Source organism: Ursus maritimus, assembly GCF_017311325.1.
Source record: "Ursus maritimus isolate PB19 chromosome X unlocalized genomic scaffold, ASM1731132v1 scaffold_X1, whole genome shotgun sequence".
In the NCBI taxonomy this organism is placed as follows: Eukaryota; Metazoa; Chordata; class Mammalia; order Carnivora; family Ursidae; genus Ursus; species Ursus maritimus.
The window spans coordinates 72,433,191-72,460,385 of NW_024423319.1; the positions used below are offsets into that span (position 1 = coordinate 72,433,191).

The following is a 27,195-nucleotide window of genomic DNA, read 5'->3' on the forward strand; positions in this document are numbered from 1 at the left end:
TGTAGCAGCATGTTGTCACTGCTCACATCCTTGGGAGGTGTCAAGAGAAAGGCTCTCTTTCCCCTTGTTTCTTGGTGCTGTCCTTACCTCAAGATGGAGAGGACCCAACCCAACTCTTCAGTTTCTTCTCAGCATTTTCAGATCCAGAGAAACCTGGCGTACTCACACCGACAATATCGACTGTCCCCCAGGAATTCAGAGAGTCCTGCAGGCCAAGCCTTCCCCAGAAGCCATGTTCCCATCTTTGTACCTTGGCTCTATTACAGCAGACCCTAAGTCCTTGGCTCAGAGTTCTCATCTCTTCCAGAGGTGAAAAACTCTGCATCACCCCTTCCTATCAGGTCTCAGACCCATCGTGTGACTTCATTCTCTTGGCTGATTACAGTACACCCGCTTGGCTCAAGAACAGAGTGGATGGATCAGATTTGGGAATAGAGGGGATTCTGGGATATCTTTAACCTACTATCTTCCCAAACTCCATCTAAATTTTTAAAATATACTACCAAATTCTCATGAAGGCATGAGATTATTCATTTTTCTAAAGTTTTCTAACTTCTCTTTAAGTATTATTACCAATTTGATAAGTGAAAAGTGGTATCTCATTTTCATTTCTGTAGTTATTAGTGAAGTTGAACATACTCGTATATTTATAGACCATTTATATTCTGGATTAAATCACCCAAAGTATTTCTCTCCCTTTAGTCAGTGTGGGTGCTGTACATTTCTTGTTAAGATTATCTCTTTTTTGTTGTGACTTTGAATATAAAACATATTCAGATCACTGCCAGATAGATTATAAATAAACTACAGATGGATGACGTAGATTATTCAATCGAAGTATAATATACATTCAGAAAAATGCCCAAATCATAATTATACAGTTTGATGAATAAGTGGTGATCAAGAAACAATATTACAAGCATCCCAGAAGTATCATTTATGCATGCTTCCAGTCTCTAGCTTCCCCAAAGGGTAACCTTTGTGTCTGACTTCTTTCATTCAGTGTAAGGTCGCCAGAGAAAATATAAGATGGCCAGTTAAATTTGAATTTCAGATAAACGATGAATCATTTTTAATATAAGTATGTTCCATGCAAAATGATTCATCATTTATCTAAAATTCAAATTTAACTGGATGTCCTGTATTTTTTTTTCTTTTGCTAAATCTAGTAAGCCTGACTCAACATTATGCTTCTGAGATTAATCCATATTATTGCATGTAGTTGTATTTCATTCATTTTCATCACTATGCATATTCTATTGGTGACTATACCACAATTTATTTATCCTTCCTACTGTTGGATGAACATTTGGGTATTTTCCAGTTTGGGGCTGTTATGAATAGTTCTGCTATGAATATACTTGTATATGTATTTTGGTGAACATATGCGCCCAGATTCCTTCAATCCTGAATCCTCCTGTAACTGCTACCCTATCTCCTTCCCTTTAGAGCCAAGCTCCTCAGAAAAGTTAACACTGCTTAGCAACACATGTGATTCACTCTTAGTTACATTTTTTGGTGAGATACAGCATACATACAGAAAATTGCATAGATCATGTATATAGCTTAATAAATAATGATAAAGTACACAGTCATGTAAGTACCACATAGGTTGAAAAACAAAAGATTTCCAGTGCCTGTGTATACCCCTCTCAGGTCCTGACCTCTTCCCTTCCCTCTAGAAGTAACCACTCCTGACTTTTGTGATGGGAATTCCCTTGCTTTCCTTGATGGTAGTGCCACCTTTGTATAAATATCTTAGTAGCATAGCTTTTATCTATTTTTAAACTTTATATAAACGGAATCATGCTGTATGTAATCATCTGTGTCTTACACCTTCCGTTCAACATTGTGTGTGAGAGATTCATCTATGGTGCATATAGCTGTGGTTCCTTTATTTCCATTTCAGTGTAGTATTCCATTATATGACTGTACCACTATTTATTCTTTCTACTGTTGATGGAGAGTTCATTGGTTTCCAGTTTGGGGATATTATTAACAATGTCCTTATGAACATTCTTGTTTATATACCCTGATGCATATGTGTAAGAGTTTGCTGGAGTAAGAAACAAAACTGACAACGTAGGAGAAGGGAAGGAAAAATAAAATAAGATAGAAACAGAGAGGGAGAGGTACCTGGGTGGCTCAGTCAGTTAAGCATCTGCCTCTGGTTCAAGTCATGATCCCAGGGTCCTGGGGTGGGGACCTGCATCAGGCTCCCTACTCAGCAGGGAGCCTGCTTCTCCCTCTCCCTCTGCCTGCCCCTCCCCCTGCTTGTGCTCTCTCTTTCAAGTAAATAAATAAAATCTTTTAAAATAAATAAAGAGGGAGGCAAGCCGTGAGAGACTCTTTTTTTTAATAATAAAATTTTTTATTCTATTATATTAGTTACCATACAGTACACCCCTAGTTTTTGATGTAAAGTTCCATGATTCTTTACTTGCGTATAACACCCAGTGCACCATGCAATACGTGCCCTCCTTACTACCCATCACCAGCCTATCCCATTCCCCCACCCCCCTCCCTTCTGAGGCCCTCAGTTTGTTTCCCAGAGTCCATAGTCTCTCATGGTTCATTCCCCCTTCTGTTTACCCCCCCTTTCTTCTCCTACCAATCTTCCTACTTCTTATGTTCCATAAATGAGTGAAACCATATGATAATTGTCTTTCTCTGCTTGACTTATTTCGCTTAGCATTATCTCCTCCAGTCCTGTCCATGTTGCAGCAAATGTTGAGAAATCGTTCTTTTTGATGGTGAGAGACTCTTAACGATAGAGAATAGACTCAGTTGCTGAGGGAAGGTGGGTGGGGGGACAGGGTAACAGGGTGATGGGCATTAAGGAGGACGCTGAGCGTTATATGCAACTGATGAATCACTAAATTCTACCCCTGAAACTAATAATACACTATTTGTTAACTAACTTGAATTTAAATAAAATCTTTAAAAAAATGATTTTCTGAGGTAAATACTGAGAAATAAAACTACCGGGTCATAGGGTACATACCCAACTGTCTTACGAAGTGTTCCAAGGTATGAAAGTCCTTGTCGCTCCACATTCCCCAACACTGGTCAGAATTTAAAGTTTTTGCGAGTCTAGTGAGTATGGAGTGATAAACCTCATAGTGGTTTTAATTTTCATTACTTCGATGACTAAAAGGGTTGATCACCTTTTTTTGTGTTTTTTGGCCACATACATTTTCTTTCTTTCTTTTTTTTTTTTTTTTAGAGATTGTATTTATTTGAGAGAGAGAGAGCATGAGCAGGGGAGGAGCAGAAGGAGATGGAGAAGCGGACTCCCCAAAGAGCAGGGAGCCCGATGCAGGCCTCGATCCCAAGACCCAGGGATCATGACCCAAACCAAAGGCAGACACTTAACTGACAGTCACCCAGGCGCCCCGGCCACATACATTTTCTTTTCTATAAAATACCTATCCTCCTGTCCTAGTTTTGCCCATTTTTTCTATTGTGTCTTTTTGTTACTGATTTTAAAAAGTAGTTTTTTATATACTATAGATTCTAGTCACTGTTCAGTTATATTTACTGCAAACTTCCCCACTCCCACATGTTTTTGCAAATATCTTCTCCCTCATCTCTGGCGTGTCTTTTCACTCCTTTTTCATTTATGATTCCTTTATTTTGTGTCCTGTTTAAGAAATACTTCAGTACTGCAAGGTCTCGAAGATGTTCTTCTAGATTATCTAATAGAAGCCTCACAGTTTTGCCTTTCACATTAAAGTCTTCAATTCACCTAGAACTGTTTTCTGTACATGGTATGATGTGGGAGTCCAGTTTCACTTTTCCACATAAATACCCATTTGTCCTAGCACAATTTAATAAAAAGTCCGCCTGTTCCTCACTGCTGGACGGTGCCACTTCTGGCATATATTAAGGCCCAAATATGCCCTGGTCTGTTTCTGGGCACTCTATTTCATTAAGTCAAATTAAGTCTTCCAAATCTATGTCTGTAATATATGTCCCCATTTATCTAGGACTTCTTTAATATTTCTCAATAATTTTCCCTGTGGAAAACTTATACATCTTTTGTTCTATTCAGAGGTAATTTGTATTTTGACAGTATTAGAAGTGCTGTATTTTTTAATTTTTATTTTAATTCCAGTTAACATACAGTGATATACTATAGTTTCAGGTATACAATATAGTGATTCAACAATTCCATACATCACCTGCTGCTTATCAAAACAAGTATACCCCTTAGTCCCCATCACCCATCCTCCCACCCTGTTAGCCGTCAGTGTTCTCTATAATTACGAGTATGTTTCTTGGTTTGTCTTTCTCTTTTTTTCCCTTTGGCTCATTTGTTTTGTTTCTTAAATTCCTCATATGAGTGAAATCATATGGTATTTGTCTTTCTCTGGCTGACTTATTTTGCTTAACATTATACTCTGTAGCTCCATCCACGTCCTTGCAAATGGCAAGATTTCATTCTTTTTTATGGCTGAATAAAAATTCCATTGTATATATATATATATATATATATATATATACCACTTCTTCATCCGTTCATCAATTGATGGACACTTGGACTGCTTCCATAATTTGGCTAGTGTAGATAATGCTGCTATAAACATAGGGGTGCATGTATCCCTTTGAATTAGTGTTTTTGTATTCTTTGGGTAAATACCCAGTAGTATAACTGCTGGATCATTGGGTCATTCTATTTTTAACTTCTTGAGGAACCTCCATACTGTTTTCCAGAGTGGCTTGCATACCACTTTGCATTCCCACCAACAGTGCAGGAAGGTTCCCTTTTCTCCACATCCTCGCCGACACCTGTTGTTTCTTGTGTTGTTGATTTTAACCATTTTGACAGGTATGAGGTGGTATCTCATTGTAGTTTTGGTTTGGATTTCCCTGATGCTGAGTGATGTTGAACATCTTTTCACGTATGTTAGCCATCTGTATGTCCTCTTTGGAGAAATGTCTTTTCATGTCTTTTGCCTATTTTTAAATGGATTATTTGTTTTGGGGGTGTTGAGTTTTACAAATTCTTTTTATATTTTGGATACTAACTTTATTGGATATGTCATTTGCAAATATCTTCTCACATTCCATAGGTTGCCTTTTAGTTTTGTTGATTGTTTCTTTGGCTGTGCAGAAGCTTTTTATTTTGATGAAGTCCCAATAGTTTATTTTTGCTTTTGTTTCCCTTGCCTCTGGAGACATATCTAGAAAGAAGTTGCTATGGCCAATGTCAAAGAGATTCCTGCCTGTGTTCTCCTCTAGGATTTTGATGGTTTCAGGTCTCACATTTAGGTCTTTAATCCATTTTGAATTTATTTTTGAGTATGGTGTAAGAAAGTGGTCCAGTTTCATTCTCTGCATGTTGCTGTCCAGTTTTCCCAACACCATTTGTTGAAGAGACTGTCCTTTTCCCATTGGATATTCTTTCCTGCTTCTTGAAGATTAATTGACCATTTGTTATGGGTTTAGAAGTGATATTTTAAAAACTTTTTTATTAACGTGTTAATGTAAAACCAGGAAATCGGGGCATCTGGGTGGCTTAGTCAGTTAAGCATCCAACTCTTGATTTCAGCTCAAGTAATGATCTCAGGGTTGTGAGATCGGGCCCTGCGTTGGGCTCCAAACTCAGCATGGAGTGTGCTTGTCCCTTACCCTCTGCTCCTCCTGCCGCTCGCCCTCTCTCTCTCTCTCCTCAAATAAACAAATAAATACATAAATAAAATCTTTGAAACCAGGAAATTACGTATAAGCAAATAGCTCGCTGAATTTTCACCAATTGAACAAACCCATGTAACTAGCCTAAGTAGAATATTTGAAAATTTTATATTCTAACTTTGTTTCTGGTATACGGAAATAAAATTTATTTTTTAATATTGATTATGTCTATCTAGGAACCTGATTCACTCTCTTGGTAGTCTATCTTTATCCACCTTGCTAAAACCACTGTGTAAAAGATTATCAGTGATATCTTAATTACCAAAACAAATTGGTTCTTTCCAGAGCCCATCTTACCTGACCTCTTAGTGGCATTGACATTTGAACGTACTCTTCTTGAAACTTCTGGTTCATAAATCATCATTTCTCTTAGTTCTTTCTCTAACTCAAACTATTCCTTTTCCTTCTCTTTTGCTTTTTCTTCTTCCTATTCCGTTATGCCAATTATTGCACCCAGCATGATCTCCTCGATTAGGAATGAGTACCCACTACCTGCTGTTAGTTCTTCCTTAGAGATTGCGCCCACTTCCAGTCTGTTCCTGCTGCCTCTACAAAGTTCGTGCCTTCACCCTGCATACCTGGTGAAGAGCCTCCTCATACGTTGGCTCCTAGAAGGCATTCCATTCTAAATACCATACCTACATTAGCCTCCTCAAAATACCACTCTGTACATGGTACTTTCCCTGATTAGAAATGAAGTGGCACATCACTGCTTACAGGATGAAATCTAAAATCCATAGCCAGGCCTTCCAGACCCTTTGTACCCTGGTCCCAGCCTACCTCCTCAGCTGTCTTTCACAGCTTCCTCTGCCCACACTCCACCCCAGCTACACAGCCTTCACAACATGCCCTGCTAATTCTGGCTTCTGTGCACTTTCAGCACAGCCATCTCTTCTCTCCCAGAATGCAGTCGTCCTCTCCTCCCTCATCAAACTATCTACAATATAGCCATCTTCCCAGGTCCAACCAGAAGTCTTAGATTTTCGATGTGGCGCTTGGAACCATTTCATCTTCTAATGTATTTTTTTTTCCTTGAGATTGTATAGTACCAGGGGATTATGGTGTCAATTTCTGGCCCCTCTAGAGTTCCAGCTTTTTCTCCCACCACTTGCCTACAGACTACAAGGTTCCAACCACAGCAGTCTACTCATCGTTCCAGATCTCTGTGCCATTGTACTTGTATGTTCTCTGCTGGGTTTTTTCCCTCTCCACTGCCTTGCACATCTCGTTCCATCAAGCACCCCATTCCTCCTGTGCTTTTTAACCTCTCCCTGTTTACTGGCTTTCCCTCGCCCCCCAACATAGAAGCCTTCTAATGTGTTTTCCCCGTTTTAAAACAAAACAAAATCCTTCATCCTCCTCGTACTACTGTTCTTTTCCTTTTCCCCCTGGCTTTTTGCCAGCCTGCCATCCTCATCCCACTGAAACTGTCCTTGCTGAGGTCACCCAATGACCTGAAAAACTGGATCCATTAGGCTCTTTTTAGTCCTTCTCTTACTTGGTGACTCCACAGTGTCTGACACCCTGCCCCTTCATCTGGACAGTCTCCTTCCTCCCTCGGATCTGTGACAGTGCCATCTCCTGGGTGTCCTCTTTTCTGAGGACTCTCTCAGGCTCCTCTTCTTCCATCCACCCATACCTGCAACAGTCCAGGTACTGCCCTGCGATTTTTTTTCTTCCTCTTCCCACTGTTCAAGCCCATCACCTTACTACCTTTGCACCACCCTAGGTGGTCTCACCCACTTAGATGCTTATAACTACTGCCTATAAGCTGCCCAGCCCAAACCTCTTATCTCCAGCCCAAATCTCACATCTACATTTCAGCCTATTCGTCTAGTTGCCTGTGGGGCATTTCATGGGTGTCCCACAGACAACTCCCATTCCGCATACCTAAAACTGAATTCCTCATCTTACCCTGCCTCTGTTAAACCTGCCCTTCCATCACCTTTAATATATAACACCAACATTCCCTCAGTCACCCATGCCGGAAATCGGGGCATCAAACCATGCTCTTTCTTCAGTCTGGCTCCTTCTCCCAATCCCATTAGTCGCCAAGCTCTTTCAGTCTTACTTTCTCATCTTTCAAATCACTTTCTTTTCTCTGACCTTACTACCACTACCTTAGTTCAGGCCTTCAGCATTTCTTAGCCTATAGCAAGCTTTCCAACTGGTTTCCCTATCTTTTTCAGCCAGGCACCCTTCAAAGCCATCTACCAATCAGCAGCCAAGATGTTTTCCTAAACTGGATATCCCTGCTTAAAGCTCTTCTCATAGCTCCTCACTTTGTATTACACTGCTTGGCATGACCTTTGTGCTCTAACCCTGCCTACCTGGCTAACTTCCCCTCTCCCCACCCCTTCCTTGCAATCTGCTTAGCCATTCTAAGTGTGCCAGGTTCTCTCTTCTCTATGCTTCTTTGTACATTCTGCTCCCTCTGCTGGAAATGCCTTCCCTCTGTCTTCACATGGCTAATTTTGTTTTGCCCTTCGGTACTCAGCTCCAATTTCATCCCCTTGAAGAAACTCTCTTAACCACCTTCAATCCCCCGCCCCCAGCCCATGCTTACCTCTTTCCTGCACTAACACTAACCCAACTCTGTAATTCTGTTGTCTCCTAAAATGGCTGACTTGACAGCAAGCCAGGCAAAGGTGTTTTATTCATCTTTGAATCCTTAGGGCCCGGCATAGTGCCTGACTCGTAGTTGATCCCGATTGAATGCCTGAGTTCTTGCTCCCTTTTGGTCTGACTGACAATTCTTACTAATATTTCAATTCACAGTTCAGATGTCACCTACCTGTGAAACCTCATATGGGTCAGTCCATCAGCTAGTGTTCCATGGTGTTTTTTCCTAACACTTTATTATGAAATTTTTCAAAGATGCAGTCAAGTTAAAAGATTGTATAGGAAGAGCCCTATACCTAGCATCTGGATTCCACCATTAGCATTTTACTCTCTTTGCTTTATGACATATCTATCTATCCACCATTAAGCCATATTCTTTTTTAAATGCATTTTAAAGTAAATTGCACACATCAGTACACTTCCTCCCAAATACTCAAGCTTACTTGGTATTAACTGGGGTTTAATATTTGTTTATGTTTTTTAATGTGGAATTTATAATGAAAAGCACAAATTTTAAGTTTGTGTTAGCTGGGTTTTGACAAAGGCGTTTACCTAAAAGCCTATAACCTAAAACCTTTTCATGATGTAGAAGATTACTTCCCTTCCCAGTCAGTTGCCACCCTGCTAAGTTTCACTGCATCCTCCCTTTTCGTTGTAATTACTTGTTTGTTTTTCCCATTAGACTTTGAGTTCCTTGAACGCAAAGACTAGTTCTTATTTTCCTGCCCCCTGTGCCAAGCACTGTGCCTGGCACGCAGTTGGTGCTCAGTAACTGCTGGCTGGCCAGATGAATGTGTATCTGCCTTATTCCTGAAATAGCACAGGTTGTATTCATTCTCTTTCTTTTTCATCTCTCACATTGAAAAGGTTGCTTGGTCGTGTCATTTTTATGTCTTAAATACCTTTGACTTCTGTCTCCTTCATTCCTTTTCCGTTGTCCTAGTCCTTAGAGATCTCTCGCTTGAACTATTAAAATAACCTGCTAAAAGGTTTCTTAAACACCAGTTTTTTGCTCCCAAATCTACCTTCCAACTGATGACCAAAGTAATATTTATAAAATCCAAATGTATACCCCCTCTTTAAAACCTTTCAATTATGGGGCACCTGGGTGGGCCAGTTGGTTAAGCATCCAGCTCTTGATTTTGGCTCAGGCCATGGTCTTGGGGTTATGAGATGGAGCACTAGGTTGGGCTCCACCCTGGGTGTGGAGCCTGCTTAACATTTTCTCTCTCCCTCTGCCCCTCCCCCTTCTCTCTGCCCCCCAAAACCACTCTCATTTGTTTCCATCATGTACAGCAGATGTTTTTTTCTGCCTTCCCTTTAAAGCATAAGAACTCTTTTTAAAATGAAATCTTACAACAAATTCTAACAGTTGAAATAAATCAAAGAACGGGTTTTATATTCATGTAAATTTATTTTATAAGTTCAGATTTAGGGGCGCCTGGGTGGCTCAGTCGTTAAGCGTCTGCCTTCGGCTCAGGGCATGATCCCAGAGTCGTGGGATCAAGCCCCACATCAGGCTTCTCCGCTGGGAGCCTGCTTCTTCCTCTCCCACTCCCCCTGCCTGTGTTCCCTCTCTCACTGGCTGTCTCTCTCTCTCTGTCAAATAAATAAAATCTTAAAAAAAAATAAGTTCAGATTTATAACATTGTATAAGTCAGTCTTCAAACAATATATAGCTAGTTTATAATCACAATGTCTTTCTTTATATTAACTGGTATATCATAAAATTTTCCATGATAAAAAAATGCAATACAACAAAGGACTTGTATCTAGAATATACAAAGAACTCTGAAAACTCAATAGTAAAAAACAATCCAACTACAAAGTGGGCAAAAGACACAAACAGTTCATCAAAGAGGACATACAGATGGCAGATAACCACATGAAAGAATGTTCAGTATCCTTAGTCATGAGAAACTATGGACTCTGAGAAACAAACTGAGGGCTTCAGAGGGGAGGGGGGTGCGGGAATGGGATAGGCCAGTGATGGGTAGTAAGGAGGGCACGTATTGCATGGTGCACTGGGTGTTATACGCAACTAATGAATCATCGAACTTTACATCAAAAACCAGGGATGTACTGTATGGTGACTAACATAATATAATAAAAATATTATTATAAAAAAAAGAAAATACAAATGAAAACCACAATGAGATATCACTGCACACCTCTCATAATAGCTAAAAGAAAAAATAGTGACAATACCAAATGCTGGCAAGAATGTGAAGAAATTAGATCTCTCATACATTGCTGGTGGGAATGTAGAGAAGTACAGTAGTCTGGAAAACAGTTTCTTCTAAAACTAAATATGTTCTTATCAGACAATACAGCAATTGCACTATTGGACATTTATCCCAGAGAAAGGATATGTTCACACAAAAATCTGTACATGAATGTTCATAGCTGCTCTATTTGTAATGACCAAAAATGAAATGATTGAAATGTCCAGTAGCAGGCAAATGGTTAAACTAAATATTGTACATCCATGTAATACTCCTCAGCAGTAAAAAGGAGTGACTATTAATGCAGACGACAACTTGGATGGATTATTGTTATGCTGAGTTGGAAGAAAAGGGGGCCAGTCTCAAAAGGTTACTTAATGCCACTTAAACATTCTTGAAATAGGGATGCCTGGGTGGCTCGGGTGGTTAAGCATTTGCCTTCAGCTCAGGTCATGATCCCAGGGTCCTGGGATCGAGCCCCACGTTGGGCTCCCTGCTCAATGGGGAGCCTGCTTCTCCCTCTCCCTCTGCCACTCCCCCCGCTCATGCTCTCTCTCTCACTCGCTCACTCTTGCTCTCTCTATCTCAAATAAATAAAATCTTTAAAAAAATAAACATTCTTGAAATAGCCACATTTATAAGGGAGAACAGATTAATGGTCGATAGGGTTTGGGGATTGAGGGGTAAAAGAGTAGGTGTGCCTATAAAGGGTGGCACAAGAGAGCTGTGTGGTGATAGGACTGTTTTCTGTATCTTGATTTTGAGGACGGTTACATGAAGTTATACATGTGATAAAATTGCACAGAACCACACACACACGTACACACACACAGTACATGTAAAAACTGCTGAAATCTGAGTAAGCTCAGGATTGTGCCAGTGTTAACTTTCCAACATGAGCTATAGCTATGCAACACGTTACCATTCGAGAGGCTGGGTGAATGGTGCAGAAGACCTTGCTGTACATTTCTTTGCAACTTCCTGTGAATCTGAATAATTGTTTTGAAATAGAAGTTTTTTTAAAATGCAGTATAATGAAAAGTAATTTTTTCTCCTTCCCTAAATCCCTAATCCACATTTCTAGATAGTTTCTCTTTCTGTACAAATGGAAGCATACAGGGTAGTCTATTCTAGTCTACCCTTTCTTATTTTCGCTGAACGATACATGTTGGAGGTTGTTCCATGTTAACTTATGCATCTCTACCGTGTTCTTTTTCATGTCTGTGTTTTGTATAGCTATACCATCGTATTTATTATACCGTTCCCCTACTGATGAGCATTTAGGTTGGTTCCAGAATTTTGCTATTACAAGTTAAGCTGTAGTGAACATTCTTAATTCTTAGTATATGGTGGGGATTCTGGATGATAGAATCTTAATTAAGGTTTTGCTCTAATTTTTCCTATAATTTGTTCTGGTGACACTTGATCAAGAAAATCCTGATTCCTACTAATATGTAGTTATGAATTATAAACACGTTTTAACAGCCCACTTTACAACCTCGGGATTCTCTTCAATTACTAAACTGATCCAGGAGTTTCAAATGATAGGACATTTAAATCCAAAGTTGTATCGCTAGCAGTATCTTTCCTGGTTTATGTTATGTAATAACTATAAATGCCTAACAGGGTACTTGCAAAGTTTACAAGAAACCCTGGAACTTTTTTTTGAGTGCCATTGGCTAAGTTCTTCATATGCAATATCTCATTTAATCTTTTTTCCCAGCTTTATTGAGATATTATTGACATATAACATATGTAAGTTTAAGGTATACAATGTGATGATTTGATGCGCATATATTATTGTGAAATGATTACCACAATAAGGTTAGTTAATACCTCTATTCCTTCACATAATTACTGTGTGTGTGTGTGTGTGTGTGTGTGTGGTGATAATATTTAAGAACTATCAAGTATAGAATACAGTACTGTTAATTATAGTCACCATGCTTTACATGAGATCCCCAGAACTTATTCATCTAATAGCTGGAAGTTTATATTCTTTTTTTTTTAAAGATTTTATTTATTCATATGACAGAGAGAGAGACAGCCAGCGAGAGAGGGAACACAAGCAGGGGGAGTGGGAGAGGAAGAAGCAGGCTCCCAGCGGAGGATCCCAATGCGGGGCTGGATCCCAGAACGCCGGGATCACACCCTGAGCCGAAGGCAGACGCTTAAGGCAGACGCTTAACGACTGAGCCACCCAGGCGCCCCAAGGACATTTATATTCTTTGACCAACATCTGCCCATTTCTCCCACCCCTCAGCCTCTGGCACCCACCATTCTACTCTCTTTCTGTGTGTTCAGCTTTTTTAGACTCTATTTATAAGTGAGAACCTACAGTATTTGTCTTTCTTCATCTGACTTACTTCACTTAGCATAATGTTCCCAAGGTTCATCCATGTCGCAGAAGGCAGGATTTCCTTCTTTTTTGTGGCTCGATAATATCCCGTTGTGTGTGCGTGCACATGTGCTTGCGCGTGCACACCGAAATCTGTGTATTCATTCATCCACCAGTGGACATGTAGATGGCAAACATCCATTTGGTACTACGCAGCTGACTATGACGCAGTGAGGAGTGTGTGAATTCAGGAACTGCCTCTGTCTGGTGTTTCAGTACAAACTCGTGTGTAGTGGTATGAAAACTTGCACAATTTTCCATGCGCGGGCATGTGACCAGGAAAGAGTCTATGCAAGGCCGCAACCTGAAAATACACATTTGCAAAAAAAAAGTCAAACGTATGCAAAAATGTTAGAGGTATTTTCAAAGACTGCAGAAAACTTAACTAACCTCGCCACACAAGATAATATGTTGGTAGACTCCAGTATGTTGAGATTTGAAATATAGCACATTGGAGTGAGCTATTTAAAGGCAGTTTTTAAAATAGTTAAAATATTTGTAAGTAGTGGTAATGGTTGCACAACAGTGTGAATGTACTTAATACCACTGAACTGCATGTACACTTAAAAGTGGTTAAAATGGTAACTTTTATATTATGCATATTTTACCACAATTTTAAAAAAGCTTGAAAAACAAAACCCAAATTATAGTTGCAGAAACTCTGAAGCTTCTCTGCGGTTCCCTAAAGTATCCCTAAGGTTCTGAGGAACGCCATTTGAAAAACACTGACCTACGGGATAAATACATACACCTGAGACTGATCTTATCTGTCATGGACTTACGATCTCTCCCTAGCTGTCCTCTGACCTCCGTATTTGTCACTCGCCATCTTGTACCTCGCATTGTATTAATATTGAGCTACCCATAGTTCCTCACAAATGTGCCTTGACATACGCTACTTCCTCTGTCTGGAATGCCTTCACATTCTTCTTTCCTACCCTTCCCTCCTCCATTGGCACTGTTCCAGTCATCCTTTGCAATTCAGCTCAAATTTTTAATTCTTTTCTGAAGCCTTCCCTTACCTTCCCAGGGAAAGTTTACCACTCCCTCTTATGAGAACCCATTTTTACTATATATATCTCTTCCTTTAATGTTATATATTTGCAATTATTTTTGTTTGTGTCCCTCTCTCCCTTTAGATTATGAACTCCTCGAGAGTGGGGATTGTGACTTAGTCATCTTTGTATCTCTAATAACTAGCACAGTGCCTAGAATATTGTACCTATTCACTAAGTATTTGATGAAAAGGACTCAGATGTGTGAGAAGAGGAAGAGTCTCAGGTTGCGTGACTGGTTAGACAGCGAGGAAATGAAAAAGGACAGTGCTGGAAGTGAAATAGATTGGCACTGAAAGATGAGTTCTGTTTTGTTCGGTATTCCATGCAGTGCCTTGTGGGCACAGCCCACTGGAGGTTATCCGGTAGGCAGCCAAAATAGAGCTTTGGGCAACAGGAAAGAGGTCTTGTTGGGAGATGCAGATTAGCGACTCATTCATTATAGTTTTTATTGAAACTCTAGGCTGTATAAAATAACCTAGGGAGAGTATAGATAGGGAGAAAAGAGCTCAAGACAGTTTCAAGAGAATATCAACATTTAATGGGTGGGTATTAGAAAAACAATCCCATTAAGTAGACTGGGAATGATTGAGAATGGGGAGCACAGTAGTTGCATGCTCTGGGGCAGAGACTGGCGCATGCCAGAGTTCTTTATACACATTTTCTACCAATCCCCTTTTTTCAGCCTCAGGTCTGTCCTCTTTCCGGTGTACCTGGTGCTGCCGCTGAGTGACCAAGTCAGCTCATTTCCATAGAGCGTAGAGATTAGGACCATGGACTTTGGAGCCAGACTGCCTATATTTGAATCCTGACTCTGCCACTTATTAGCTGTGTGACCTTGGGCAACTTCCCTAGCCTCTTTGTGCCTCAACTCATATATGTCAATATAAGGATAATCATACTTTATAGGACTGTTGTGAGAATTAAATGAGTTCATATGTGTAAAGTACCTAGAATATTATCTGGCTTATAGGAAACACTATATAAACTTAGCTGTTATTATCACTATCATCATTATTGCCCCCCTGCAGGCTCTTTAGATTGAGGCTTCTATCTTGCTAAATCAGTTACTGCTTCTCTACCTGTACTCTAAAAACATGTTGAAACCTCCTGTCTACTGGTATTTCTATCCTATGTTCCGTGATCTGGTGGGTGAAGTACTTTTAAAATTCCTTTTAGTGGTGTTTTAGGACAGAGAGGAGAGAAATGCTGGTAATCAATCTCCTGTGTTTGAACAGAACTTCCTATAATGCTCTGTATTCTTTTTGTATCTGAGTTTCTTTGCCATGTTGATTTCTATGAAGCTACATCGATTTTTTTTATTGGAATAATTTGTGGCTAGATAATTACAATTTTGTGTTTGGAAAGCCTTCTGTCCTTTTTCCCCTTTAGACGTCTTGTTCCCAGAAAGTTAGCTGCCTTTTTCCTGAATTTTGGACATCTGTTTTCTAAACAGCTAGCATACTGGTGTTTAACCATACCCCTTGGTCCCCAACAGATTCCCATCATTTTACTTAAATAATCAGTTCTTTCGTGTGTGTCAGCTTGAAGGCCAAAGCAGCCATTTCCTTACTCACTCACAGCATCTTTTGAGTGAAGAAATTGTCATCAGAGTAGATTAGGAATTTGTCAGGTGCTCTGCTTTCAGCCTCCCATAGCTTAGTAGATATCCAAATTACCCGAGTTGCCCCCCCCATTAATAAAAGCTTATGTGTAGGTAGCACTTTGTAGATCACATTTGATTTTTATCATAGTCCCATGAGGTAAGGTATGTATGACACCTATTTTATGAATAAAGGAAAGTTTCAGTGGCTTGTCCAAGGTCACGCATATTGGTAGGTGGTAGGGGCAGAGTTTGAACTAGATTCTGTCTCCTAATCAAATTCTCTTTCACTCTGTCCCTTCTCAGTGTTTACTCCTATAAGTTTTATGAGCTGTTGCAGTAACAGATCTTTCCCTTTCTCTCTAACTAGGTGGACCATATCCATACTATGATAATACTTCTATGTTTTACCCTATTTTACTCAGCTACCTGCCTTAGACTCGCAGGTATTTTCTTCACCTATAGAGCAGAGTTTCTCAGCTGTGGGAGTATTAACATTTTAGATCAAAGAATTTGGGGGGCTGTCCAGTGCCTTGTAGGATGTTTAGTGGCATCCTTGTCCTCTACCCACGAGATGCCAGTAGCACTCACTGCCACCCATAAATTGTGACAACCGAAATGTCTCCCGATATTGCTGAATGTCCCTTCAGAAGCAAAATTATCCCCATTTGAGAGCTGCTGCATATGGAGCCGCTTCATTTCTCCCCTACCTGCTTTTTCTCCCTTGTTACATCTATTCAAGTTCCGAAACCTGTTGCAACATGCCTCCATGATACAAGTTATGTTTCGCTTTTAAGTTAAAATCTCTATTATTTATTTGTTGCCATAGTAAATAAATACCCAGAAATGTCAAGGAGTATTCTTGATCTTCTCCTTGTTTGATCTGTTCTCAGTCTTAGAGAGAATAACTTCTGATATTATAATGTTATCTCTGGACATTTTTCTCCATTGCCATCCTCTATCAGAAATTTAAATCTCTGCAAACATGTGCTTCCCAGTGTTTATGATGCGTACCCTATCCATGTCAAGAATTCATCGTTTTTAAATCTCTTAACAACAGAAAAGCAAATCCTGTTTTGTGATGGTTTCTTTCTAGAGATTCATTTCCCTTGCTCCTTTCTATTCCAAAGCCCCAGTTCTCATTTGAAGAAGAAAAAAACAGCCTCTTTATACCCAAGTGTATGATTCTTGCTTAGATCCTAGTTGCCATAGATTCTTCTCAGGGTTCATCTAGATTTTGTTGTTGTTGTCTTGCATGAAACTGTAGATGGAAGTTTTGCTCAGCAGGTTTGAAAAACCTCCCCGGCTCTCCTTTACATCCCAGATGGGATATGAGCCAATAAGATGGCAGTGTTCTGTTTGGCTCAAAGGGGGGAAAAAAAAGAATGAACTAATACAAGAATTAGTGCAGATATTGGCGAGCAGCCTTGGTAAATCTTAGCACACTCTCCTTCACATTCTGGATAGGGTGAAAAGCCCTGAAAATGGCATCCCTGTCAGTTAGCAATAAAGAGAAAAGAAAGGAATGGTTGCTTGAGGGTATTGTTTTTGTTTTAGATTGGGGAGATTTGAGCATGTATATAGACTGAAAAGGAATTCATGAAGGGAAAATAAGTTAAAGATCTAGGAGAGGGGGAGAAGATCAAAGGATCCAGGGTCCCAGAGAAAATGGAGGGAACAGAAACAAACCAGCAGAGGCTGAAGAGGAAATAAAGGTTGTTATTTACTCCTCTGAAACAAGGAGGGGGATGAAAGAATCAATAACAGCAAAGAAAAGACTCTGAGGTGAGGAGAGGGAAAACCTTCGTATGTGGATAACTTCGATCTCCACAGTGTATTTGTTGAAACCATCCACTAACAGAGTGAAAGGAGATTTACAGTCTTGAAATGATGAATGTTTAGAATAGCTGCCGTACTGAAGTAGGGATGAGGAAGAAAGATTGTCAGTTGACCAAAGGTTCAGCTAAAGTCAGATAGCAATGTTTTATAATGAATAGATCTAGTCCACTTGGTTATGTGACTTTCTTCAGCATTGCAGCCTACAGAAACTTACACACACACACAGAGTTGGTTTACATGTGACTGGGAATTAACATGATGGGGAGGCAGGAGGTCATGGGTCTAGTGAGTGCTTCGGAAAGCCTAACTGAAATGACTGATCAAAGGATCCAGTTTAAGGCCCAGGAGAGAATGATGTACTGGGAGTATTAGAAAGTGTCAGGGTGCGCCTGGGCGGCTCAGTCGGTTAAGCGTCTGCCTTCAGCTAGGTCATGATCCTGGGGTCCTGGGATCGAGCCCTGCATCAGGCCCCCTGCTCAGCAGGAGGCCTGCTTCTCCCTTTCCCCCTGCTTGCCTTTCCCCCTGCTTGTGCGCGCACTCTCTCTCTCTGTCAAAGTATTTTTTTTTAAAGTGTCAGTAAATTGGTGGTTACAATAAGGATGAAGAACAGGATTCGTGAAAGAAATGAAAGGATTGTAGGATACAGTCAGGAATTCTGGAGCTCAGGATCTTGTAGATATGATCGTTTCTGGTTATAGGGGAGTCCAAAGTATGGCTGAGTAAGTAAAAGGTGGAGTAGCACTAACAAAAATGATCCCATTTCTTTAGCATTTAACTTTGTATGAGTATCTTATTTAATTCCCCACTACAACCCAATGAGGTAGATCGATTTGCCTCATTTTAGAGCGGAACTTTACCCAAATCATATAGATAGTCAGTGGTAGAGCCGGGATTAGAACCTAGGTCTATCTGACACCAAAGCCCATGCACTTAACCACTATACTATATTATAGCCTTTACACAATAAACACAATCATGGGAAAATCAGGGTCTTTAGAAGGACCTCAGAGATTATTACAGAATTTAAAAAGCAAACCTTGGAATTAAAGAAATGGAAAAGAATCTTCACCCTTTTTAAAGCAACAAGAGAAAATGTATTCCTATGTGGTGTCATAGAAAGAGCATAGGACTTAACTGAAATACTGAAATGGAATGTCAGGCCTACCACTCACCAGCTGTTTGACCTTAGACAAGTCAGTGAACCTCTGCGCTGGTTTCCTTATCTGTAAGGTGAGAATGATAGTAAAAATAATTTAGCAAGATGACAATAAAAAATAGCTGTTGGTCTAATTTCTCGGCATTAATTTAAGAATTAAATGTGATAATGGATATAAAAAGTAAATATACAAATGTTGTCATGGTGATAGTTATCTGTGTGTCTACTGTGTTTCCGTGGGAAAGGGCAAGAAGTGCCAGCAAATTCAGCGTGTATATCCAGCATTTAGACCTTTGTCCTCAGAAAAGTGAACAGGATCAAGAAGTTTCCTTAAGATGGATGATTTAATATTTCTGTGGGGTTCTTATTTTACGCAGGTATATGTTCGATGCTCTACCAAGCAATTTAAATTTTGTTTCCCACTATTAGGTATTAATATTAACCGAGGCCTCCTGTGCTTGGGAAATGTAATCAGTGCTCTTGGAGATGACAAAAAGGGTGGCTTTGTGCCCTACAGAGATTCCAAGTTGACTCGACTGCTTCAAGGTAAGCCCAAAGTGTTTCTAAAAATAAGAGAGTAATTCAGAATAATAGTGCTGAGAAGGTGAAGATGGGACAGGTAAACAGATTTTTGGACTATCACATACAGAGCTGTCTAATTGATAAAGAGCTTTGAAAGAGACCTGTTGGCAAGCAGGCTTCTAAGATATGGCTTTGAGAGCCAAGAAATCTATAGAATGACAACTGTGCTTAGTCCTCTGTCCCTGAAAATGAACTCAATTACTGTTTATTAGTGCCTGTTAAGCAGAATTCCCTGAAGAATTAAAACCTACCTAGAGGGGGCATCCTAAGAATGTTTAATTCCAATAGTGGCTACTAACTTACTTGGGTCAGGCCCCATTGTTTCAAACTGGTCAACTGCTGAAATCACAATCTTAAGAATGGGGACACATGGAATAGGATTCTAAACTATATCATTTACACATCAAAAATCTTAGTATTTTTATGTCGACACATAGGAAATTTGCGGATTCTTAAGAATTTTTTTCTTAGAGCTCTGAGTTTGAAGCCACCAACCCAAATGGACAGCTTCGCTTGCATCCTGCTTCTTTGATTTTATTTCCTCTTGTTGTTCTTTTTCAGATTCTCTAGGAGGTAATAGCCATACTCTTATGATAGCCTGTGTGAGTCCTGCTGACTCCAATCTAGAAGAAACATTAAATACCCTTCGCTATGCTGACAGAGCAAGAAAAATCAAGAACAAACCTGTTGTTAATATTGATCCCCAGACAGCTGAACTTAATCATCTGAAGCAACAGGTACAAGGGCCTTAAAATTTGATGGGAAAAATTATAAGTCTGTGAGTGGAATGATGGAGCTTCGGTTTCTCAGCTTCTCCTCTACCAGAGGTTTAAGATGATAGCTAAGCATTCTGTTAGTTTGGGCAAATCTTAAAGTAATTCCTATTGACATGTTTATCATCCTATGTAAGGTTTGAGGGTGGCATTGGTGAATTCACTGATAAAGAAGTAAGCAGTGAGAGAAGAGGCAAGAGAGGTGGGCAAGAATCAGCTCCTGAAAGTCCTTATATGACCTAGTAGGGGATTCAGAATTCAACCTGAAAGCTGTGGGGAGCCATTGAAAGATTTTAAGTAAGTGGGTGACATGGTGAAATGTGTATTTTAGGGAGATCACTCTAGCAAGTGTAGAGAAAGTGGATTAGAAGTGGGTATGACTAGAAGAAAATAAATTACACTAGTATACCCCCTTATCCATGGTTTCACTTACCACAGTTCCAGTTACCCATGGTCAACCATGTTTTGGATACAGACGATTCTCCTTCTCACGGATTGTCAGAAAATTAATAGTAGCCTAACACTACATCACAATGCCTATGTCATGCATCTCACCTAGATAGACACTCATCACATAGATATTTTATCATCTCATATCATTACAAGAAAAAGGGTAAGGACAGTATCTCAATAAGATATTTTGAGAGGGGGGGAATCACAGTCACATAACTGTTATTATAGTATATTACTGTAATTGGTCTATTTTATTATTAGTTATTATTATCAATCTCTTACTTGCCTAATTCCTAAATTAAACTTTATCATAGATATGTATGTATAGGAAAAAGCATAGTGTATATATATAGAGAAAGAGAGAGAGAGAGTTCAGTACTAGCCACCATTTCAAGCAACCACTGGGGGTCTTGGAACCTATCTCCCACAGATCTACTGTAGGCTATTATAATAACTCAGGTGAGAACTATGGCCTGAACTAAAGACGGTAGCCATAGAAATAAAGAGAAGGGTACAAATTAGAAAGAAAAAAAAAGCCAAGGAGGTAGAATGTATAGAGCTTGCTTGGTAACAAATTTGATGTGGAAGGGTAGGCAGGGAGAATCAAGGTTGTTTTTGTGTTTCTTGCTTGGACAACTGATTAAATGGTAGTACCAATCACTGAGTCAGGGAATACAGGAGGAAAAACAAGGTCAGGTGGGAAAATGGAAACAATGAGATTCAGTTTGGGGCATTTTGAATTTGAAGAGCTTGGGGGACATCTAAGTACAGTTGTTCAGACACAGCTGGCCATTTGGGTTTAACATAGAGAGGTCTGAACAGATTTGAGAGTCATTAGCATTTAGATAGAATCTGAAATTACAGAGTGGATGAGATCAAAGAGTGCGTGGCACATTCAAGGTACTCACTAAGTATTTGCTGAAGGAGTGAATGACCAAGAAGAGAAGAAGGCCAAAGAGAGAACTCTGGGGGAACAGCAGTATTTAAGGAATGGGGAAAAGAGGGAAGACAAAAAGAGAAACTAAGAAGGAGCCAACAGGTAGGAAGAAAAGCAGTGGTATCATGGGAGACAAGGGAAGAAAGTTTTAAGGACCATCAAAAGTACAAATTTATAAAGAAGTGTAAAGTAAGATAAGGACTGAAAAATGTCCATTGTTTTAAATCACAAGGTGACCTCAGTTAGAAGAGGGTCAGGGGAATGATAGGAGCATATTGTTGTGGGCTGGTCAGTGAATGCTAGATAGGGAAGTGGAGGAAGCTGGTAGGCTCTTCTTTTGAGAAGGCAAGATGAAAGAAGGCGATAGCTAGATAGTCAAGGGCCAAAGGATACAGGTCTGTTTGTTTTTAAAAATATGGAAGAGACTTGAACAAGTGAAAGAGCCAGTTGGGAGAGTCTTGAAACTGAAATAGGGACTAGTTGTTTAGGGACCATCTCTAAGTAGTTGAGATCCTGAGCAGAAATAGAGAGAGATTGACTTTAGACACTCGAGGGGATACCTGCCACCAAGACTAGAAAAAAAGAGGCTAGAATAAGAAGATTACTGTGGCAATAATTTAGAGGGAGAAGAAGGGAAATTGAGGGATTTTCAGCCTGACATCCTTTGTCTTCTCAGTGTAGTAGGAGGCAAGGTCATCTCCTAAAAGCAAGCAGCCAGATAATAGGGTAGAGGGATCGAAGAGACCACAGAGGCTTGAAATCATGGCAACGGAAAAGGTAGCAGACTAGCCACATGCATTTGTGATGGTATCAGTATAACTGGTTGTGTAACTGCTCAGTAGCTGAGGTAGAGGAGATGAGAAGGGAGGTAGTTGGATTGACCCAGGCTCGGGGGAGGGGACAAGTTTCCTTGCCCTCCAGGATACGGTACTCTTTCCACACTGTGTACTGCTTCCCAGCTGTGTACTGCTTGCTCCGTCTCTGGCCTTCCTCCTTGGTGATAAGAGCTACTATTCAGTTAGTCTAAAGCTTCCCCTTCCCTTCTCTTCCTCTATCTCCCTCCCTCCTAGGGGGTCACTATAGAAGATACAAGTGATTTACCTGTTAACAGTATCTTCTCGATTATAAAATACCATATTCGGTTCTGCCCCTCCATTTTCTTTCATGTGTATTTTTATTGCCAAGAATGCTCTTCTTCCTAGTCATTTGTTCATTCATTCCAACAATAAATATATATTGAACACTACTGTGTACCAGGTACTGTGTTGGGATTCATCGTTGAACAAAGAAGACGTGGTTTCTGCCTTCGTGGAACTTACTGCCTAAGTGGGAGAAGCAAATGCCAAACACATAAGCATACCAACATACCATTTTCTAGAATGAGAAAGTGTGCTATATTAGAGTAGTATGACATTATGGACAGGGTCTTCTGTTAAATACCGAAGCTGAGGAGGCTTCCCTAGCAATGTTGGAGTTGAGATCTGAGTGATTGAGTGGGAATTATCTATGCAGAAAAGAAGGCAGAGGCTTCCTGGGAGAAGAAAAAGCATTTGTGGTTAAGAGCATTGACACTGCAGTCAGACTGCCCACATTCAAATGCTGGCTTTCTAACTCACTGGTTGTGTACCCTGGCAAAGTTCTCTGTGCCTCAGTTTCCCTATCTATAAAATGGAAATAATTGTACCTGCCTCATAGGGTTTTTGTGAGGGTTAGATGAACTAATGAACACAAAAATCACTTAGAACAGTGCCAGGCATCTACCAAGTCTGAAAAGGTCCTGATTTAGGAAGGTATCTAGTGCATTTGAAGAACTGAAGGGATGCCACTGTGACTAGAGTGGAGGGAGCCAGGAAAGAGTATTCCAGTAGGAGACTGGAGAAGAAGCAGAGACCTGATCAAAGCCTCCTGGACAACGCGGCAGACACTTAACCAACTGAGCCACCTAGGTGCCCTGAACATGTTTTAATCTTAATAGAAAGGATCCTGTAGAAAGGGAGAAGTAGAAGATATGGGAGAGAGAAGGGATAACAAAGTATGATTCATCAGGAGGCAAGAAGAGTTGGGATCCAAAGCATAAGCAACAAGACTGGTCATAGGAGGCAGAACAGCTCCTCTTTCATCACAGGAGGGAATGGGAGAGGATCATTGTGCGCGCACTCCGATTTAACGTCCAGCCACAGGAAACCTCCTTTTGACTGTTCTGGAATTTCATTACTTTGCGTCTTCTCAGAACCCTAAAGTACTTAACTTTATGAATTAGCATCTTCTCTCCTGTATTGTTTCTTACTATTTCAAGCCATAGGCTTGTCTTTGTCAACCAGATTGTAAACTTAAGAGTAAAACACGAGAGTTTATTCTCGTATCCCCCTCACATTACCTAGCCCGGTGCTGAGTTTGGTTTTTGAAAAATAGGTGCTCAATAAAAAGTCATTAAGATGCTCAGGGTAAAAGGGACAACTCGTCTTCTAAGTACTAGTCATTCATATAATGCTGTTTGGACTTTTATCGTTGAATCATCAACCCTGATGCTTTCTGTAATACCTAAGATATGCCTTATATTTCATAGGTATCAAGTCAAATTACTCTACGGCTAATTGTAGTAATTTAGCTCATAAGGGATAAGTAGCTTTTGATCAGTGATGAGCTGACTATTTTTCTTTGCTTTTCCCAGGTACAGCAGCTACAGGTCTTGTTGCTACAAGCCCATGGAGGTACCCTGCCTGGATCTATAAAGTAAGAATCATAGATTAATTTTAAATGTATATTCTAGCAGAGGCCATTTCTCCTGATGGTTGTTTTCCGCTGATATACTAAAGTTTCTGGTAGCACTTGGTATCAAGGTAGGGATCTTGTCAAACTTGCTAGTTAGCTTTGAAACAGCCTGATGGGATAGAAAGAACATGGATTCTGACCTCAGAAATTTATTCATTGGAATTCTGTGAGGAAGAGCTGTTTCTTCTCCCCCATTTATTTATTTGATTATTTATTTATATGCTAATAGACACATGGGTATTTATTTTATTCTACGGGTTAACATCCAATACTATCATTACTTGTTTTATTGCTCAAATTGTTCCTGCTTTGTCCAGTAGGAGCTCCTTCAGGGTGGTTCTTATGTTCTTTAATATACCTTCTAGTTTGTTCTTTTTTTTTTTTTTAAGATTTGTTCATCCATTCTAGAGAGAGAGAGAGTGAGAGAGCATGAGTGGTGGGGGGGGCAGGGGCAGACGGAGTGGGAGAGAGAATCCTTAAGCAGACTCCCTGCTATGCACAGAGCCCCCAAGTGGCTCAGTCCTAGGACCCCAAGGTCATGACCCAAACCGAAATCCAAAGTCTGCCACTCAACTAACTGAGCCACCCAGGCTCCCTGGCCCTCTAGTTTTTAAGCATTTCCAGCAGATGTTCTGCACCCATCTTGTATTTTCCTTGCCCCACTTCTAGAATCAACCATATCTCAAAAGAGCCCTGATTTTTTTAAATTGGAAAATAGTGTTTAGAAACTCACTCTGGGGGACACCTGGGTGGCTCAGTCCTTAAGCGTCTGCCTTTGGCTCAGGGTGTGATCCTGGCATTCTGAGATCGAGCCCCACATCAGGCTCCTCCGATGGGAGCCTGCTTCTTCCTCTCCCACTCCCCCTGCTTGTGTTCCCTCTCTCGCTGGCTGTCTCTCTCTCTGTCAAATAAATGAATAAAATCTTTAAAAAGAAAAAAAAAAGAAACTCACTCTGGGTGCTAGGTGTGCTCATTGTTACTGGGGTGTCACTGAGGCCCTCTCAGCGGGTAGAGCTAGGAAATATCTGTATGTCTGTAATACACACATACACTCAGATTTGTATTTTTATATCTGTCTGTATGTATAGTAAAAGCCATGGTTTTATACTGATACCTCTGATTCCAGTCCAACACTACAGAGTTCATTTTAGCCTTCCTCCTTCCCTTATTTATAGCTCCTTTTTCCAACAGTGAGAAACCAGCTCTCATTATCGGCAGTCTGTTTACTTACTTGTTCAGTTCCAGTATACACATAAAGTAGTTTCAGAATTGCTAGTCCATACCCCTGTGAGAAACACTGTTATGAACTAGATTACAGCATTTATGTACAGTTCTTTTTGTGTTTAGGCTTAGAGTATCCAGGCAAGATACTGGTTCCCACAGATACTGTTTATATTCCATTTTAGGGTTCCCCCTACATCTTGGTTGGTTTTAATTGTTTGTTTATATTTCGGGTATGTGAAGGTATATGAAATATTATCATGCTCTAAGAGTCAGAGTTATAAAAAAAAATACTCAGCAGAGAAATGCAAATCAAAACCACAATGAAATGCCACCATACACCCATTAGATGGCTAATATAAAAAAAAAACAAAACTGAAGGGTGCCAGGATGGCTTAGTTGGTTAAGTGTCTGCCTTCTGCTCAGGGTCCTGGGATTGAGACCCACGTCTGGCTCGCTGCTTAGCAGGGAGTCTGCTTCTCCCCCTGCCTCTCCCCCTGCTCATGCACGCATGCACTCTCTCTCTCAAATAAAAGAAAATCTTTAAAAATTTTAAACTGAATAACAAATATTGGCAAGGATGTGGAAAAGTTAGAAGTTTTGTACACTGCTGGAAGGATTGTAAAATGGTATAACTGCTATGGAAAACAGTATGGAGGCTCCTCAAAAAGTCAAAAATAGAACTACCACATAATCCAGCAATCCCACTTCAAGGTATATATCCAAAAGAATTGAAAGCAGGTTCTTAAAGAAATATCTGCACACCCATGTTCATAGCAGCACTATTCTCAATAGCCAGGAAGTGGAAGCAACACAAATGTCCATCAGTGGATGACTGGATAAAGCGAATATGATTTTGGTGTGTGTGTGTGTGTGTGTGTGTGTGTGTGTGTGTGTGTAGTGGAATATTATTCAGCCTTAAAAAAGAAGGAACTCCTATTACGTGTTACAGCATGAATGAAACTTGAGGACATTATGCTAAGTGAAATAAGCCAGTCACAAAAAAATACTGTATGATTCCACTTACATGAGGTACTTAGAGGAGTCAAATTCATAGAAACAGAAAGTAGAATGGTGGTGACCTGGGGCTGGGGGGGAACGGGCAAAAAGGAAGTTGTTGTTCAATGGCTATAGGGTTTCAGTTTTACTAGATAAAGGTTCCAGAGATCTGTTTTACAACAATGTAAATAGACTTAATTCTACACAACTGTACAGTTAACAATGGTTAAGATGCTAAGTTTTACATGTTGTTTATAAAGATTCATTTATTTATTTGAGAGAGAGAGAGAGAGCATGCGCCAGTGAGGGAGGACACAGGGAGAAGGAAGGAATCTCAAGCAGACTCCCCGCTGAGCATGGAGCCCCAATCTGGGCTCGATGTCATAACTCTGAGATCATGACCTGAGCTGAAACCAAGAGTCAGACACTTAACCGTTTAGCCACCCAGGTGCCCCAGTTTTACATGTTTTTACACAGTTTTTTTAAAAAAGAAAAACCCGGGGCACCTGGGTGGTTCAGTTGTTAAGCTTCTGCCTTCAGCTCAGGGCGTGATCCCAGCGTTCTGGGATCGAGCCCCACATCAGGCTCCTCCCCTGGGAACCTGCCTCTTCGTCTCCCACTCCCCCTGCTTGTGTCCCCTCTCTCGCTGGCTGTCTCTCTCTCTGTCAAATAAATAAAATCTTTTTTAAAAAATAAATTTAAAAAAATTTAAAAAAAGAAAAAGAAAAAAGAAAAACCCACAAAAGAACTAGAGGAAAACATAGGCAAAGGTCTATGTCCATATTGGTGAACATGAGAAAGTAAAGAATTTATGTAGGTATAAAAGCAATGGCAGAAAACTGAAAGAATAGACTGGGGGGGGG

At 40.2% G+C, this 27,195-nt stretch overlaps 1 protein-coding gene across 1 annotated transcript in view; it reads left to right on the forward strand.

Annotated features, from left to right (window-relative positions):
• KIF4A (kinesin family member 4A) overlaps window positions 1-27,195 on the forward strand; it is a 120,173-nt gene that overhangs the window by 26,251 nt on the left and 66,727 nt on the right. Inside the window, exons 9-11 of the mRNA XM_008712263.2 lie at window positions 19,025-19,141; window positions 19,739-19,914; window positions 24,012-24,073. Of these exons, the coding sequence (XP_008710485.1) occupies window positions 19,025-19,141; window positions 19,739-19,914; window positions 24,012-24,073 (355 nt within the window). The remainder of the gene's footprint in view (window positions 1-19,024; window positions 19,142-19,738; window positions 19,915-24,011; window positions 24,074-27,195) is intronic.